This window comes from Pinus tabuliformis, chromosome 5_1 (assembly GCF_031772625.1).
Source record: "Pinus tabuliformis cultivar Carrire ecotype Pingquan chromosome 5_1, CPIR1, whole genome shotgun sequence".
NCBI lineage: Eukaryota > Viridiplantae > Streptophyta > Pinopsida > Pinales > Pinaceae > Pinus > Pinus tabuliformis.
In genome coordinates, this window is record NC_142305.1 from 804,414,506 (window position 1) to 804,431,968 (window position 17,463).

The 17,463-nt window shown below is 41.1% G+C and overlaps 1 protein-coding gene across 1 annotated transcript in view; it reads right to left on the reverse strand.

The window, feature by feature from the left end:
- LOC149167377 (calcium-transporting ATPase, endoplasmic reticulum-type-like) overlaps positions 1-4,598 on the reverse strand; it is a 31,034-nt gene extending 26,436 nt beyond the window's left edge. Inside the window, exons 1-3 of the mRNA XM_089430464.1 lie at positions 3,884-4,598; positions 3,493-3,642; positions 2,846-3,338 (exon numbers count right to left, since the gene is read on the reverse strand). Of these exons, the coding sequence (XP_089286590.1) occupies positions 2,846-3,338; positions 3,493-3,642; positions 3,884-4,598 (1,358 nt within the window). The remainder of the gene's footprint in view (positions 1-2,845; positions 3,339-3,492; positions 3,643-3,883) is intronic.
- Between the last annotated feature and the right edge of the window lie 12,865 nt (positions 4,599-17,463).

Below are 17,463 nucleotides of genomic sequence, written 5' to 3' on the forward strand. Positions count from 1 at the left end.
GGTTTAGTAGCTTGTGATATAATGTCTGAATTTTTTTAAGGAATGCACAATAGCTAGGAGTTCCTTCTTGGTCACTGTGTAGTTTAACTCTGCCTTTGACAAATTTTTGCTTATAAAATATATGGCATAAGGAAAATTTTCATCAATTTCTCCTAAGGCTACTCCTATTGCTTTGTGCTGGGCTCCAGTATTGTAGCAATAATGCTACAACTCCTGGAACTCCCTTCTTTAATTTTATCAACCCGGTAGTTCGTAACAAACTTGGAAGCGACGGTGCTGTATGCACAAGTACTAGCTCTTGCCGCAGCTGTCACTTGGTCAGCTGGCACAAGTCCACTAGGAGCTTAAGCCAACTTCTATGAGCTCTTAGAAGAAGCTTTTTAATTGATGGATGAAAGCTAACTCGAAGGAAGCTAATATAATTGCAAAAAGAAACTGAAAGCCAAAAAGAAACACAAACCCTAGCAAACCCTAATTCTACCAGCTAGTCCTACTGACGCAAAGGAGAGCATGCAAACTACTAAAATAGATGCCATTACTTCTATGAAGTTAAAATACATGTGTCTAGACTACCTCTATCTGAAGAAAACATCTTTTTGTATTTTTGTTTAAGTTGTTGGAATTATCATGCATGTGCTTCTAACTATTTTTGACTGTGCAGAGGTGGATCAAGGAGGAGAAATGCTTGGGAAAGGTTGGGAAGGTTCAGAGAGGGTCTAAGGGGTCCCTAACACCCTTCCAGAGAGTCTCACAAAGTTTGGCTGCCAAGAAACTGTGTTTATGAGCTTCTACAGGAAGTCTGCAGGGGTTCTACAAGATGTTCAGGATTTCTACAGGATGTTCTGTAATTCTTCTACAGGATTTTTCGAAATGGGATTTTGGAGCATGGATGGAGGGAAAAAGATGGAGGAATGGGTATGGAGGTGAAATAGGGGTGTGAAGAGGTCTAGGACTTGGTGGATGAGGCTAAGGAGTGATTGGATTTTTTCAAGGATGGAGGAAGCGATGATGCACAAGAATGTAGGAATTAGGGCAAGGTGGGGAAAGTATGGCAAACGAAGGGTACGAATCATGGACTAAGGGTTGGAGCAGATTATTTGATGGATTATGGGTAGATAGAGAAGGATAACAGGTGCTCTGCAAGTTATTTTTCGAATTTAACAAATGAAGACTTGGAAAATCAAGAACCTAATTACCTTGACCTAATCTGACCTAGATAATAGCAAAAGAAATGGAACAGAAGTTTATTTGCACAAAATCAGATGAACTTACTATGCAACTAAGCAATCATAACCCTAAGCATGCAGTCAAAACTGATATCAAGTTTGACAACTAAGAATCCAACACTAATACTTGCATGGTGAAGCAAAACTGCGTTTTTGTGGGCAACAAGGTCACCTTTGTCCCAACTCACGATCCCACTGAGGGAGAGGTAAGATCAGAGGTGCTTGAGCCCCTTTTTCCAAGGATCCTTTATGTTATTAATCTATCCAAATCAATCTAAACATGAGAATCTACTTTAATCATCAAAAGCAACCTAAATAACGCAACAAGTTTTAAATCTAAATAGCAGATTTTACTCTAAGAATGCAGCAAAGACACATGAAAGTAAACAAAGGAGGTACTGGGCGCTTGAGATGGGCCCAACCCCAAGAGCCACAGCCTCCTAAGAGAGATTTAGAGCTGGTGCAAAGCTGGATTCATCTTTATTGATCAAGAAATGAAGAGTTACATTAAAATTGTCCACAAGGAGAACTTGAAAATGAGCTGACAGCAAAACTAATCTATTGCCTAAAAATCAAACTACAAAATGACTACAACAAGACTATGAAATGACTAACTACCAGCTAACCAAAATGAGGCCCTAAGCCTTCTTATTTATACAAATTGAGAACCCAACAGTCCTCCTAAACTTTAGGGACTCGGCTGCCCAAAACTTGTAGTTAACAACAGTCCTACTTGACTTGCTTGGCTGCCCTTGTGCTAATTGATTTGGTGGCCCTTGAACTCCGAGCTGATGGTGGAGAATTCGAGGTAAGGGCCCATAAATGAAGGGGACACCTTCCTACAAATCCTCTCCCTTGTTCTCCCACGAATTTTGCTGCCAAGTGCTCACTAAAACCTTCAATTTTGTCTCCAAGTTGACCAAAAAGGCTACACAAAGCACCCATTAGACTTGTTGGCATAATGACTAACCCAATTCACTCTATTAGCATAAATATAATAAAAAACATGCAATAAACTAATGAGAATGGTGGATTAAGTCGAATTAGGAGGTTGAATGAGCCCAAATAATTATCCATTTTTGGGGCTCATCATCACCCCCCTACTGAAAGTGTTGCTCATCCTCTGAGCAACCAATATATCTCCTCATCTTTGATGGCCCTGGTGGCCACCCTGTCATGCCAAGCTTCTGAAGTGATGCCCTCTTCTTAGTCATGAAACCATGCTTTTCTCTTTGCTTCTTCCCACTGCCTGTGCTTCTTTTCCTAGAGAATTCTCATCTTTGGTATGATTGTGCAAGTATATTCAATATGATGGTGGCAATGGTGGTGAAAGGAGATGAAACCAGTGGAGGATGGAAGAAAAGAGTGGTTGCATGCCTCCTCAACAAACTTCAAGCTTCAAATCCCTCTCCATAATTGATTCTGACCTACCCAAAGGCTTCTACAGGATGTTTCTGGTAAAAATACAGAACTTCCTGTAGAAAGTCCTGTAGCTTCCTGTAGAAGGTTGAACCATGACCAGATTGTGTCCGAACCTTGAAAAAATGAGTGTTCATGGAGGGGATGGATGTTCTTAGGGTGGCTAGCACAGGTGCTGCCTCCCTAGCTAAAATCTCGACCAATTTCTCCTTCTGCTGCCCTCTCCCCAAACTTCCTTGTATGCCAATCCCAAACAACGCAAAGCCTTTGAACTCATTTGATGAAACTTCCTCAAGAGTAATTCCCTTGATGCATCATCTAATTCAACAACTGATCCATCTGCAAGTTGTTGAAAAGCACTCCTTTCAAGCGAATTTTCCATGGTACCCTTCACTAGCAGACAATTTTGTCCCATTAGTTCCGTGACAATAACACCCATGGATTTTCGATCACAATCAAACTCCAATAAAGCCCGCCTCTTTGATCTTTGTATCCACCAATCGCAATTGCCCAATTTCACTATGCCACTGTTGAGAATGGCACTTGTATCACCTGCCATTGGGTCTGGAACTCCCATTTTTTCAACCAATACCTTCAAGACTGCCTCAGTGGGAATACCAGTAGCATGGAACTGGTGACCTTGACAAGATATCCCTGCATCATTGCAAACTGCAGCAACTTCTGCCAGAGTTTCTAAATTTTCCCCCAATTATGTGCAGGCCAATCCAATATTTTCCATCCTCAGGATTATATGTTGTTCCTTCAACAGTAAACTCTCTAAGTGAACCAGCACTCTGCCCTATGGCTATAAACTCACTGACAGACATCTGATTGGTTGTAAGAGTACCTGTCTTATCAGAGCAAATCCCTGTGGTGCAACCCAAAGTCTCCACGCTCGGTAACTTACGCACAATAGCATTCTTTTGTGCCATCTTACGAGTGCCAAGAGCCAAACATGTAGTAATCATAGCAGGCAATCCCTCTGGTATAGCAGCAACTGCCAGAGCAACAACAATCTTAAAGTAGTACGTACATTTCTCAAAGGAAAACCTGATATTTTTTTGGCCACCCATCTCTGACTTCCCATGAAAGAAAATATTTGTAGTTCATGATCCAAACAAGAATACAAATGGCACCAATCATTGTTGTCAGTCTTTCACCAAATTCATCTAACTTTCTTTTCAAAGGGGTATCATGACATTCCATTGAAGCTTCCTGAATTTGTGCCTGAATTTTACCTATTTCTATAAACATGCCAGTGCTCACAACAATGCATGTGCAGCAACCATTGGTAACTGTAGTTCCTGCAAACACCATGCATTCCTTTGACTGCAACTCACAGTCACACAAGGTGGCTGGATATGTTCTTTTGACCATAGGCATGCTCTCTCTAGTCAGGGAGCTCTGCTCCATCCTAAAGGTGGATGTCTTGAGGGACACAATTCTCATGTCTGCAGGAACCTTGTCTCCCACCTTCAGTTCCACTATTTCTCCTGGAACAAGTTCTCTGGAGGGAAGATCTACAACACAATGTCCATCTCTCAAGACCTTTGCATGATCAGATTGCATTTCTTTGAGAGCTTCCAAAGCCTTCTCAGAATTATTCTCCTTCCATACTCCAACAATGTCATTGAAGATGAGAATCAGGAGAATGACCAGGGGCTCTACATAGGCTATTATGCCCTCCTCAGAAGACACATTATCACGAAAGTAAGCGAGAAGAAATGAAATGCCAGCTGCCAGCAGAAGTATTTTAACAACTATATCATCAAATTGCTCCACTGCCAGCTTCCACAAAGGTGTACCATTTTTCTTCTGGAGCTCATTCCATCCATATATTTGACGGCGTTTTTCCACTTCATGAGAATTTAAACCATTCTCTAAGCTCACATCATATTCTTCTGAGCATTCTTCAACAGTTTTAGACCAAGCAGGGAATATCTTGTCCTCCATGGACTATGAAATAGATGATCAGATTCTGAATTCAAACAGATTGCTCCACCATTAACAGATCTATAATGCGTTTGAAAAACTCCAAAATCAATACTTTCAAGAACCCTGGTAACCTTGGACACGAGCTTTAACTACTTTTCTCATTTCAAGCTTGAATTTTGACAAGAATCTCGGGTTTTCCTTCTGCAGAGCTGTTTTCTGCGTTTCCTGTAGACGACTTCCTGTAGAAACGCCTGTAGAGTGCCCCTGCACCTCTAAGTGAGCCCGATACGCTGGAGAATTGTGAACCAGGCCATAAAGCTCAGTGAAGGACGATAGGTTAACCAATTGTGGGAGCAAAGGACGCATACTTCAGCTAAGAATGTTGCAGGTGCAAATGAATCAGCGGGTGGTGAGAGTCAGCCGAGCCTTCTTTTTTAATTACAGTGTGATTCGTGGTGAGTAAGTGAAGTGGCCAGGCATATGTGGCCACATGCAGACTGCAGTGCTATCATGAACTGCATGTTCTCTTCTGGATCAGTTGCACTAGAGTTCAAACGACCAACACTTCCTGTTTTTTTAATTTTCACGTGAGTCAGTTGTCCATGTGTACTGCGTGACTTCCGGCTGAGTGCTAGAGAAGACAATCGACTTAACCTTGCTAGATTCATGGCTTACCCCACCATTCCATTCGTTCATGCATTTCTTTAATTAGATTCATGCAATAGAGGAACAAGTTTTAGTCACGTACCTGAAGTCAAATGGCTGCTGTGAGGTGCTGTGGCTAGTCATTGCTGCATGCACTGGTTTCTTTGGTTGCATGAGGGCGTGGATGCTAATTTTTTGTTTGCTTTCCTTGTGCAGGTGTCCTCTGGCTGGATCCAAGCTGCAGAAGTTCATTTCCACATTTAGATCTGCACCTTCAAGCTGCTGCTGCTGAATTTTCACAGGACCAGAACTTGTTTTCACCATTTCTCCCAAACGGTAAACCGGATCAATCTGAAACTTATTGAGCACGTTCCTATCATCATTATGCACCTCCCATAGAAAAATCGTGATCAATGGATGCACAGATTTCGAGAAAAATGGAAAATGGCTGAAGATTTCAGAGATCAATTTCTCGGAAACCGTGCATCGGAATCGGCTGAAACTGCTTGGGTAAGTTACTATCCCCCATATGCATATCCCCATGAAACAGGTTTTGAAACGGATGCACGGATATGGAGAAAATGCAAAAATGGTTGATGGTGATGGAGGCTAATTTCTTGGAAACCGTGCACCGGAATGGCCTGAAACTGCTCGAGCATGTTTCCATCATCCCTATACAATTCTATGTAAAGCAGTTTTTCAAATGGATGCATGGTTTTCAAGTTATGGCAAAAACAAATTTTGTTCTATGTATTTTCTCTTCAAAGCATTTTGCAAGTTTTTGCATGGAAAGAAAAATTGAGCTTGGGCTGTGATGCAGGTATGGAGATGATGGAGGAGGAGTTTGAAGATTGCAGGAGGACTTATGAACCCTTGAGGAAGCTACCATGTTAACCAAACTGCCTTTTTGAAATCCATTTCTAGCTTCCTACAATTTCTACAGGAACTTCCTGTAGAAGCACAATGAGAAGCACAATGAGGTGGAAAAGATGATGGAAAAGGGTGAGGAATGGGAACATGGATGCTTGCAGGCATAACCAATGGATTCCAAGCTTTAGATCCCCTTCCAAAATCGAATCTGGCTCGCTTGAAGGTTCTACAGGATGTTTCCTGTAGAAATATAGAACCTCCTCTAGAAGGCACAAAAACTCCTTTGTCTTTGTTTTGAGTGATCCTCTTGACCTGCAATGTCATTGCTGCAACCTGAAATTATTCAATGGGAATTAGATTTATTTTTTCTTTTTCTTTTTCTCTTTTTTTTTTTTGAAAAACAACTAGGGCGCCTCATGGAGGTTTTCACCCTAATTGCCTGCCCTGGGCGCCTCCAAGGGAGGTTTTCACCCAGAGACCTTATTCTCTTTTCTATTTTTTCCCAACCCATTGACTGCCTCATGGAGGTTTTCAATCAATGAGCCAATCTAAGGCGCCTCCGAGGAGGTTTTCACCTTAGATTTTTCCTCTTATTTCCATTTTTTCATTTCATTTCTTTTTTCCTTTTTTTCTTTTTTTTTTCTACCTTACCCTACTTGAAAAAAAAAATCGTTCTCAAGTATAAGAATACTTGCAATGGAGCCATGTGCACATCGAGATTAGAGAAAAAATGATGTGGAGGCTCGAAATGCATGCTTGGACAGCTATCCGGATTTTAGATACCAAATGATCTGACTTTGAAGGGATCAAACATAACTGAGGAAGAGAGTACTGCTGCAACTTAGTGACTGTCTGGAACCATGTCTCAATATAGCTTTGATATCCTTGGTCCTTTTGCTGATCTGGATCATTCTTCATGTCACCTTCTATCTTGACCTTCTCATCTTCCTCTTTTTGTTGATCTTTCTCTTGAGTACATGGAGGATTTGATGGTAACCATGAGGGAACTCTCTCGATCTCTGATTCTGATCTCTTCTCTTCATCAAGTGTAGCCCCTGGTTCTTTGATCTGCTCTTTGGAATTTTCTTTTGCCTTTGGACCTTCAATTTTGTCAATATAATCTCTGTTTTGCAACACTCTTCCTGAGCTTTGGTGAAGATCATTGAGCTTAGGAGGAGTCATTTGGACATGTTGTGCCTCAGCTTTGCAATTGGGTTGAGATGCTCCATGGTATGGTTTTGGAAATGGTGGTACAGGTAGTTGAGTGGAGGTGTGTATTTGAGATGGATGCGGATGAGGTTGTAGTTGGGTAGGCATTTGGGGTTGCCTTGGTGGAGGAGGAGGTGATGGTTGCGGTTGAGCAGGTGGTGGAGGAAAAGAAGTGGGAGGATTGTTGTACTGGGGCCTCCACCCCTGATGAGGTGCATTCCACTGAGGTTGTGGCTGAGCATAAGAGTGAAATGAATGAGCAGCTGGTTGGGCATAATATGGATCTGTGAAGGAACAAGGAAGAGGTGTGAACCAGGAAGGATGAGTAGGGGGACCCCAAGAAGGCATGAAAGTGGCTTGATAGGGGTCATAATAGGTCTCGGATGTCCCTTGCAGTTCCTGTTGATAAGATCTAGGTTCATGTGGCCTCCTTTGGTTCATATAATAGAGTGATTTAGTGGCTCCTTTGGCTCTCTGATATGCAGCTTTGATTCTGGGTAAGGAAGGGCACTGATCTGTAGGATGGTATTCTTTACATACAAAACACACTTCTATAGAGTACAATGGACATTCGTTCCTAGGATGATTTCTAGTGCACCTAGGACAAAAAATGGCCAAAGCCCTCTTGGCTTCTTCTTGCTTCTTTTGGATCCGCAAGGTATCCAGTTGCATGGCAAGAAACTGCCTCATATCACTCTTGAAATCTTCGATCTGATTTTCAAATTCGTCTTTGGACAAGGTGCTGCTCCCAACATTTCTGCTTGTAGCCATTTGCTCCAGAGGAATGGTTTCTTCTTCTTCTTCCCTTGAGGTTCTTCAAATATGTCTTGTTGTCCACCTAAGGGTTCTTTAATCACAGCCATCGAAGAAGAGAGAATGTTGGCTGTGTGAAGCAGTGGGGGTGTTGTGCAATCATTTTTCTAACTTATCTCTACTCCTACAAGGCATGAAATGAAATATTTTTGGTTGATTTTTGCTTTTTTCTACTTCTACCTGCAAAACTGAAATAGATTGAACTGCAACTAACTATCTTGCTAAAATGAAAATGCGGAATTGAAATGAAAGCAGGAAAGGACTAATCTATTTTGCTCAAATGAAATTGCAGGAATGAAATGCTAGTTTACGCTTGCGGAATTGAAATGCTAATCTATGCTTGCAGAAATGAAATTGCGGAATTGAAATGCTAATCTATGAAAGCGGGAAATGCTAATCTACTTTTGCATAAACGAAATTGCATAATGGAAATGAAATAAACTACTTAGAAGAAGACTGTAGTGGAGAATAGAAGAAAAGCAGCAATCACCAATACTCTGACGCTTCCCCGACAACGGCGCCAAAAAGATGGTGGGCTCCAGTATTGTAGCAATAATGCTACAACTCCTGGAACTCCCTTCTTTAATTTTATCAACCTGGTAGTTCGTAACAAACTTGGAAGCGACGGTGCTGTATGCACAAGTACTAGCTCTTGCCGTAGCTGTCACTTGGTCAGCTGGCACAAGTCCACTAGGAGCTTAAGCCAACTTCTATGAGCTCTTAGAAGAAGCTTTTGAATTGATGGATGAAAGCTAACTCGAAGGAAGCTAATATAATTGCAAAAAGAAACTGAAATCCAAAAAGAAACGCAAACCCTAGCAAACCCTAATTCTACCAGCTAGTCCTACTGACGCAAAGGAGAGCATGCAAACTACTAAAAGAGATGCCATTACTTCTATGAAGGTAAAATACATGTGTCTAAACTACCTCTATCTGAAGAAAACATCTTTTTGTATTTTTGTTTAAGTTGTTGGAATTATCATGCATGTGCTTCTAACTATTTTTGATTGTGCAGAGGTGGATCAAGGAGGAGAAATGCTTGGGAAAGGTTGGGAAGGTTCAGAGAGGGTCTAAGGGGTCCCTAACACCCTTCCAGAGAGTCTCACAAAGTTTGGCTGCCAAGAAACCGTGTTTATGAGCTTCTACAGGAAGTCTGCAGGGGTTCTACAGGATGTTCTGTAATTCTTCTACAGGATGTTTCGAAATGGGATTTTGGAGCATGGATGGAGGGAAAAAGATGGAGGAATGAGTATGGAGGTGAAATAGGGGTGTGAAGAGGTCTAGGACTTGGTGGATGAGGCTAAGGAGCGATTGGATTTGTTCAAGGATGGAGGAAGCGATGATGCACAAGAATGTAGGAATTAGGGCAAGGTGGGGAAAGTATGGCAAATGAAGGGTACGAATCATGGACTAAGGGTTGGAGCAGATTATTTGATGGATTATGGGTAGATAGAGAAGGATAACAGGTGCTCTGCAAGTTATTTTTCGAATTTAACAAATGAAGACTTGAAAAATCAAGAACCTAATTACCTTGACCTAATCTGACCTAGATAATAGCAAAAGAAATGGAACAGAAGTTTATTTGCACGAAATCAGATGAACTAACTATGCAACTAAGCAATCATAACCCTAAGCATGCAGTCAAAACTGATATCAAGTTTGACAACTAAGAATCCAACACTAATACTTGCATGGTGAAGCAAAACAGCGTTTTTGTGGGCAACAAGGTCACCTTTGTCCCAACTCACGATCCCACTGAGGGAGAGGTAAGATCAGAGGTGCTTGAGCCCCTTTTTCCAAGGATCCTTTATGTTATTAATCTATCCAAATCAATCTGAACATGAGAATCTGCTTTAATCATCAAAAGCAACCTAAATAATGCAACAAGTTTTAAATCTAAATAGCAGATTTTACTCTAAGAATGCAGCAAAGACACATGAAAGTAAACAAAGGAGGTATTGGGCGCTTGAGATGGGCCCAACCCCAAGAGCTACAACCTCCTAAGAGAGATTTAGAGCTGGTGAAAAGTTGGATTCATCTTTATTGATCAAGAAATGAAGAGTTACATCAAAACTGTCCACAAGGAGAACTTGAAAATGAGCTGACAGCAAAACTAATCTATTTCCTAAAAATCGAACTGCAAAATGACTACAACAAGACTATGAAATGACTAACTACCAGCTAACCAAAATGAGGCCCTAAGCCTTCTTATTTATACAAATTGAGGACCCAACAGTCCTCCTAAACTTTAGGGACTCGGCTGCCCAAAACTTGTAGTTAACAACAGTCCTACTTGACTTGCTTGGCTGCCCTTGTGCTAATTGATTTGGTGGCCCTTGAACTCCAAGCTAATGGTGTAGAATTCGAGGTAAGGGCCCATAAATGAAGGGGACACCTTCCTACAAATCCTCTCCCTTGTTCTCCCACGAATTTGGCTACCAAGTGCTCATTAAAACCTTTAATTTTGTCTCCAAGTTGACCAAAAAGGCTACACAAAGCACCCATTAGACTTGTTGGCATAATGACTAACCCAATTCACTCTATTAGCATAAATATAATCAAAAACATGCAATAAACTAATGAGAATGGTGGATTAAGTCGAATTAGGAGGTTGAATGAGCCCAAATAATTATCCATTTTTGGGGCTCATCACTTTGTTCAAGGCATCTGTGTGAATGTGAAAGGGTAGGGCCCAGTTTGGGCCTCTGAGAATTAGGGTAGTTACTAACCTGCTCTTCAAGGTATCTAGGGCTTCTTGACAGTTTTCGGACCATATGAACTCAACATCTTTGCCTAAGAGGCCAAACAAAGGAGAGGCTAGCTTGCTGAAATCTTTAATGAATGTTCTGTAATACCCATCTAAGCCTAGGAAGCTTCTCACATCTCTCACCTTTTGAGGAGGTGGGACCCTTTGGATGATGGCAATCTTGTTGGGGTCCACCTATAGTCCTTGTTGAGATATTGCATGGCCTAACACAGTCCCTTCAGTCATCACAAATTCGCATTTCTTCAAACTGAGGGATAGGTTCATCTAAATACACTTGTCTAGAACTTTACCTAGGTTAGCTAAAGCTTCCTGAAAGTCAGAACCATGAGTAAAATCATTCATGTATATTTCCACTACATCATGAACCAGTTCATAAAATATACTCAATACCGCTCTTTGGAAAGTGGTTGGAGCATTGCACAAACCAAAAGGAAGACCCGGTATGCAAAGGTACGCCAAGGACAAGTGGAAGTGGTCTTATCTTGATCTTCTAGGCTGATTTGAATTTGATTGTATTCGCTAAACCCATCTAGGAAGGAAACAAACTTTTTCCCTGCTAGACCATCTAACACTTGATCTATGAAAGGTAAAGGAAAATGGTCCTTTTTAGTGGCTTCATTCAATTCCCAATAGTCGACATAGATTCTCCACTTGCTATTTTTCTTTGGCACTAGCACCAAAGGAGAGACACATTCATTGTCAGAGATGGGATAGATGAATCCTGCATCAAGCAATTTCTGCAGTTCTTCCTTAACAATATCTTTAAGTGCTAGATTCATCCTCCTTTGAGGATGCCTAACTGGTTTGCAATCTTCCTTAATGTATATATGATGATTACATACTGAAGGGTGCACTCCCTTCATCTCCTTATAACTCCAGGCGAAGGCATCTAAATGTTTTCTCAGTAAGCTACACAGCTCCTTCTCCTGGGAAGTGGATAGGGATGGATTGATTTTCAAGGTTCTTTCTGGGCTAAACTCTATATTCTTAACACAGAGAGAGGTTGGGTCGGCCACACTGATATCAGTTGATGGGTTTTCTTGGATTTCTCTCATTATGTCCTCTAAGGGTAATACACTGGAAGGTGGATTCTGAATCAAATTTTTAATCATATCATCCTCATCTTGCAGTTTCACCCCCATGAAAGTTTCTAATGCACAAAGAAGTGCAGAATAGACTTCATCCTCATCTTCCTCCTCCAACCAAAGAGGTAGATTATGTTCTAGCAAGGGTTGGGCAGGAGGGTATAGGATTAACTGCTTGGACATATGCCCATTCTTTATGGTCATGTTCCCATCTCAACAGCTAATGTAGGCATCAGCGGTAGCCAGCCATGGTCTTCCCAGGATGAGAGGATACCCAGTGAGCTTTGCCTTCGGCTGGAGAACTAAGAAATCAATAGGGCACTCCCAAGAATCAATGGAGTCCATCATATCTTCCACAATCCCCTCAGGGGTCATGGTGGAGCGGTCTGCTAACTATAGCACGGTTGTGGTCTTCCTCAAGGAACTCTGAAGGTTGAGTTTGAGCATCGTGTCCTTTGTCATCACATTAATGGCAGCTACTAGATCAATAAAAGTGTGTGGGATCATCGTGCCATTGATTTGGACATCAACTACTAGGCTTCCAGGGTCTAGATACTTTGGCCAGATTACCTGCCCCAACATCAGGTCGGACAGTTGGCCTATGACATTGATGGTTGGGGCATCTCTCTTACACCTTCCTAGATGCCTGAAGCACTTCTCTTTGATCAACCTATTGTAGATAGGCACATCTTTTATGGCTTGGAGAAGTGGTATCTTCACACATAACTGTTTCAATTCTCCTAGAAGTTCAGTTTCCTCTGGAGTAGGCTATGTTGTCCTAGATAGTCTTTGAGAAAAGGGTGGAATTGCTTTAGGTTCACTTCCCTCTTTATCTTCCTCAACCTCCCTAGGTGGAGGCTAGCTATCTGGGAGAACCTTCCCAGATCACAGGTTAAGCTCCTGAATCTCCACAGCATAAGTTTGGCATGATGGTTCCCCACTATACACTTGCTGAGCATGTCTATTGTTCAGGTTCGGGTTCGGCTGGACAGGCATTTGGGGTTGCCTTGGTGGAGCAAAAGGTAATGGTTGTGGTTGAGTAGGTGGTGGAGGCAAAAGAGTGGGAGGAGAGTTGTACTAGGGCCTCCACCCCTGATGAGATGCATTCCACTGAGGTTGCGACTGAGCATAGGATTGAAATGAATGAGCGGCTGGTTAGGCATGATATTGAGATGGGAAGGACCAAGGAGGAGGCATGGACCAGGAAGGATGAGTAGGAGGGCCCCAAGAATGTATGGAAGTGACATTGTTGGGGTGGTAGTATGCCTAAGATGTCCCTTGCATCCCCTAATGGTATGGTCTAGGTCCATGCAGTCTCCTTTGGTTCATGAAATAGAGTGGATCAGTGGCTCCTTCGGCCCCTTGGTATACTACTTTAAGTCTGAGCAAGGAAGGGCACTTATCTGTAGAATGATCTTCTTCACAAACTGAACAAACCTCTATAGAGCTCAATGGACATTCATTCCTAGGATGTCTCCTGGTGCATCTAGGAAAAAAAATGGCCAAAACCCTCTCTGCTTCCTCTTGTTTTCTTTTGATATGTAAGATATCCATTTGGATTGTAAGAGTCTGCAACATCTCACTCTTGAAGTCTTCCATCATGTTTCCAATTTCTCCTTTAATGGATGAATTGGAAGAAGAGGTACTGGCTATGGGTTGACTACCTCTACCTTTCTTTCTGGCTACTCTAGAATGGTTTCTAAAAATAATCTTTATGTCCTCGTAAGATAGTTGGTAGATGTCTCCCCCGGCTAGCAGATGGAGGGTTTCTAGAAGGTCTTCTGGAATTCCCCTGAGCAGGACCAACTTCAAAGATTTAGGGTCAAGTGTACACCTGGCCCTTTTGTAACTGAGCTAGAACCTCTCTTCATAATCTTCCAAGGATTCATCACTTCCCATGGTCATTCGGAAGATTTCTTCTTTGGTATCTTTTGACCTACAGTAGTCTCGATACTTGTCATTAAAGGCCTGCTGCATCTGAGCCCAAGTTGTGATGCTATTGCCAGGTAACCCCATGAACCAGCACAATGCTACATCCTTGAGAGTAGAAGGGAATAGTTTCAACTTTTTCTCATCTTCTGCATAGTCATAGGTTCGACAAATGACAGCAAACTCAAACAAGAAGGTGTCAGGATCTTCTGTAGTCAAACCATGGAAGTGAGGTAGGGATGAAGGACTTATATTCTTCATTTTGGTGTCCCCATTGGTCTCCCGAATGGGAAGGGTACCCTCTATCGTCTCTCCATTTCCCCTAGCATTTTTGTTTCCAGCCATCGGCTCGGGAGGGATGTTTTCTCCTTCTTCTTCCCCTATAGGTTCTTCAAATGTCTTAGGTTGCTCACCTAAAGGTTCTTCTTGATCACTGCCACTAAAGAAGAGACAAGGTTGGCTGTGTGAGTTAGTGGGGGTGTTGGGAAAAAAATTTCCTAAATTATCTCTATTCCTACGAGGCATGAAAGGAAATATTTTTGGTTGGTTTTTGTTTCTTTTTCCCCACACTGATTATACCTGCAAAACTAAAATTGATTAAACAAAAAAAATTGCAACTAACTGAAATGAACTTGCTGAAATGAAATTTGTAGAATTGAAAAGGAAAGCAAGGAAATGTAGAATTTGAAGGAAAAGAAATGACTAGTCTACTCTTGTTGAAATGAAATTTGCAGAATTGAAAAGGAAAGAAAGGAAATGCAGAACTGAAAGAAATGACTAGTCTACTTTTGTTGAAATAAAATATTAGTAGAATATTACGATAGAAAATAGAAGAAAGTAGTGATTACAAAATACTCTGACGCTTCCCAGGAAACGACGCCAAAATGTGGTGAGCACCAGTATTGCAGCAATAATGCTGCAACTCCTGGGCTGCCTACTTTACTCTTATCAACCCGGTAGTTTGTAACAAACTTGGAAGCGATGGTGTTGTATGCACAAGTACTAGTTCTTACTGCAGGTTGTCACTTGGTCAGCCGGCGCAAGATCACTAGGAGCTGAAGCCAACTTCTATGGATTCCAGAAGAATCTCTATATGTGATGAAAGAAGATATTACTCTACAGAGGCTACTTTAATTGCAAAAAGGAGAAAGACTGAAATGCAAAGTAAACCTAGTAAACCCTATAACCATCTAATCCTACATTTGTAGAAAACACTATGAAAACCATGAAATGAATGCCATTACCTACTCAAGGAAGTAAACAACATCTACTCAAGATATTTCTGGAAGTAAATGAGAAAAAAAACATCTTTTTGGATTTCTATGTATTTTTATGTGAATTTTACATGCATGTATTTTATTGTGTGTGAAGGTGGAAGCGAATAAGTGGGGTTGAAGGGTGACTTTGGGACATGAGAGGATGTAGGATGGTGTGGATGGGTCCTAGGAGGTCTTAGGTGGCCTTCTGGAGGCTTTTCCCACACTCGGCCTTCAAAAGAAAGCCTACAGGAAAATCTACAGGAGGACACAGGGGATCTACAGGAGGAGGCTGAGAGCAGTTTTCATGGTTTTGAGGGTATGAGAGTGGGTGGTAAAGGTGGATGAAGGTTGGAACGAGGTGTTAAGGTGCCTAAGGTCTATCAATAATCACCAGGAGAGAGAAAGATGGTTGGGTTTGCTCAAGGAGAGAGGAAGAAGCTCTGTGGAAAAATGTAGAAAACTAAGGCATATTTGAGGTGAGCTTTGGGCGACCTATAAGGCATGGATTAGAGAGAGGATGTGATGGCTGATAGACTATCCTATTGTTAGAAGAGATCTACTGCAAAAGAACTGATAGTCAACCAATAAGATCAATCAAGCAATGAAACGAGTGCATCTAGAAAAATAAAATTTTGCATCAAGCTAGTCTAAACTATGACCTATGAAAGTAGATGCTGAGAAATGCTACAAGAAATAAAGCATGGAAGAAGACTTATTGAAAATAAAGAAGTGAGCCTGGTAGAAAAGATCCAAAGCAAAGCATTTACCTTCTAACAAACTGCAAACACTAGAAGTCCTATGAATGAGGAAAATCTGTGTTTTTGGGGTAGAAAGAGGGTCTTTGCCTCAATTCATGATCCCAAAGGGAGGAAGAGAGGCCAAGGCACTATTGCTAGCCTTTTGAATATTATTTTTATCACTACTTAACATGCTATAGAAAGCACAAATGGAAGCAAACTCCTAAATCATCAAAAGCAACCTATTCTTAACCATGAAATAGATACATCAAATACAACTAATCTACAAACTGAAATAAAACATACAAATACAAGTAAAGAGGAACTTGGCTGTTTGGATTGGGCCCTAATCCAAGAGCTTTAGCCCTCTAAGGTAACTCAGTGCTAACTCAAAAAGGATTCCATCTTTATTCTCAAAACAATAACAAGATTACATGAACTGTCAAGATAATAAGCTCGAAGTTGAGAAGAGTTTACATAAGAAAAACTACAGCAAAAATCCAACATAAAATCTGACCCTAGTGAGGCCCTAAGCCTATCTACTTATAAAACTAAAGCTACCAACAACTTCCTTAAAATCAAGGAGGCCTGGCTCCAAAAACTCGAGATAATCATCAGTTATCCTCCACTTGCTCAGCTGCCTCCTAGTGCATTGATTTGGCTGCTTGTACTCCAAACTGAATGAAGGGGAATTTGAAGTGGGGAGTAATAAATGAGGGGGATTCCCTCCTATAAGTCCTCTCCTTTGTCTGCTTTGAGTTATTTCTGCCATTTGTCCACTGAATCTTTGACTTTGTCTTCAAAATTCAACAATAAGCTGCATTAAACACACATTAGACCACATGGCATCATAACTAACTCAACTCACTCCATAAGCATAAATATAATCAAAAAACATACAATAAGCTAAGAGAATGGTTGATTTGACTATGTGAGGTGGTGAAATGAGCCCATATAATTACCCATTTATGGGGCTCATCAAGTATGTATTCTGATTGCTATTGGATTGTGATCCTGATATAGGATTTTCGAGAAACCATGGGAGAGTAGCCATGCAGCGAAAAATCCATAGTTGTTGAATGCTTGTGGCAGACTCTTAAACCCCCAAAGGCACCCCATGTTTCCTCTCTTCTTTACCACCCACTCTCAGCCTAGATACTCGCTCTATATATATGAATGTTTGATGGTCTAGGAGATGGTGTTTCTTGTCTTCTACGACTTGAATTATTCAAATTGTACGGATTAGTGGGATGGGCAAACAATCTCATTATTGGAATGAACTCCCACAACCTTTTAAAAAGTGAAATTTCCAGATGAATAAATTGGAAATTTACATTACCAGAAAGTAGAGATTGGTGATACAAGATGAAATTTGTTTTTTTAATTATATTTTTTCTCAATATTTTTTTTAATTCTTTGAAACATGTTGCAAATTTTTTTTACCAGCTTGTATTTCTTGGGAAAATTGCAAATTTCTTTTGATGAAATGGTGAGGTTTTTCCAGGAACAGAGGTGGTTGTTTCTCAGACAGGGTAAATATTAAGAAAGAAGAAATGTGAGGCATAAACG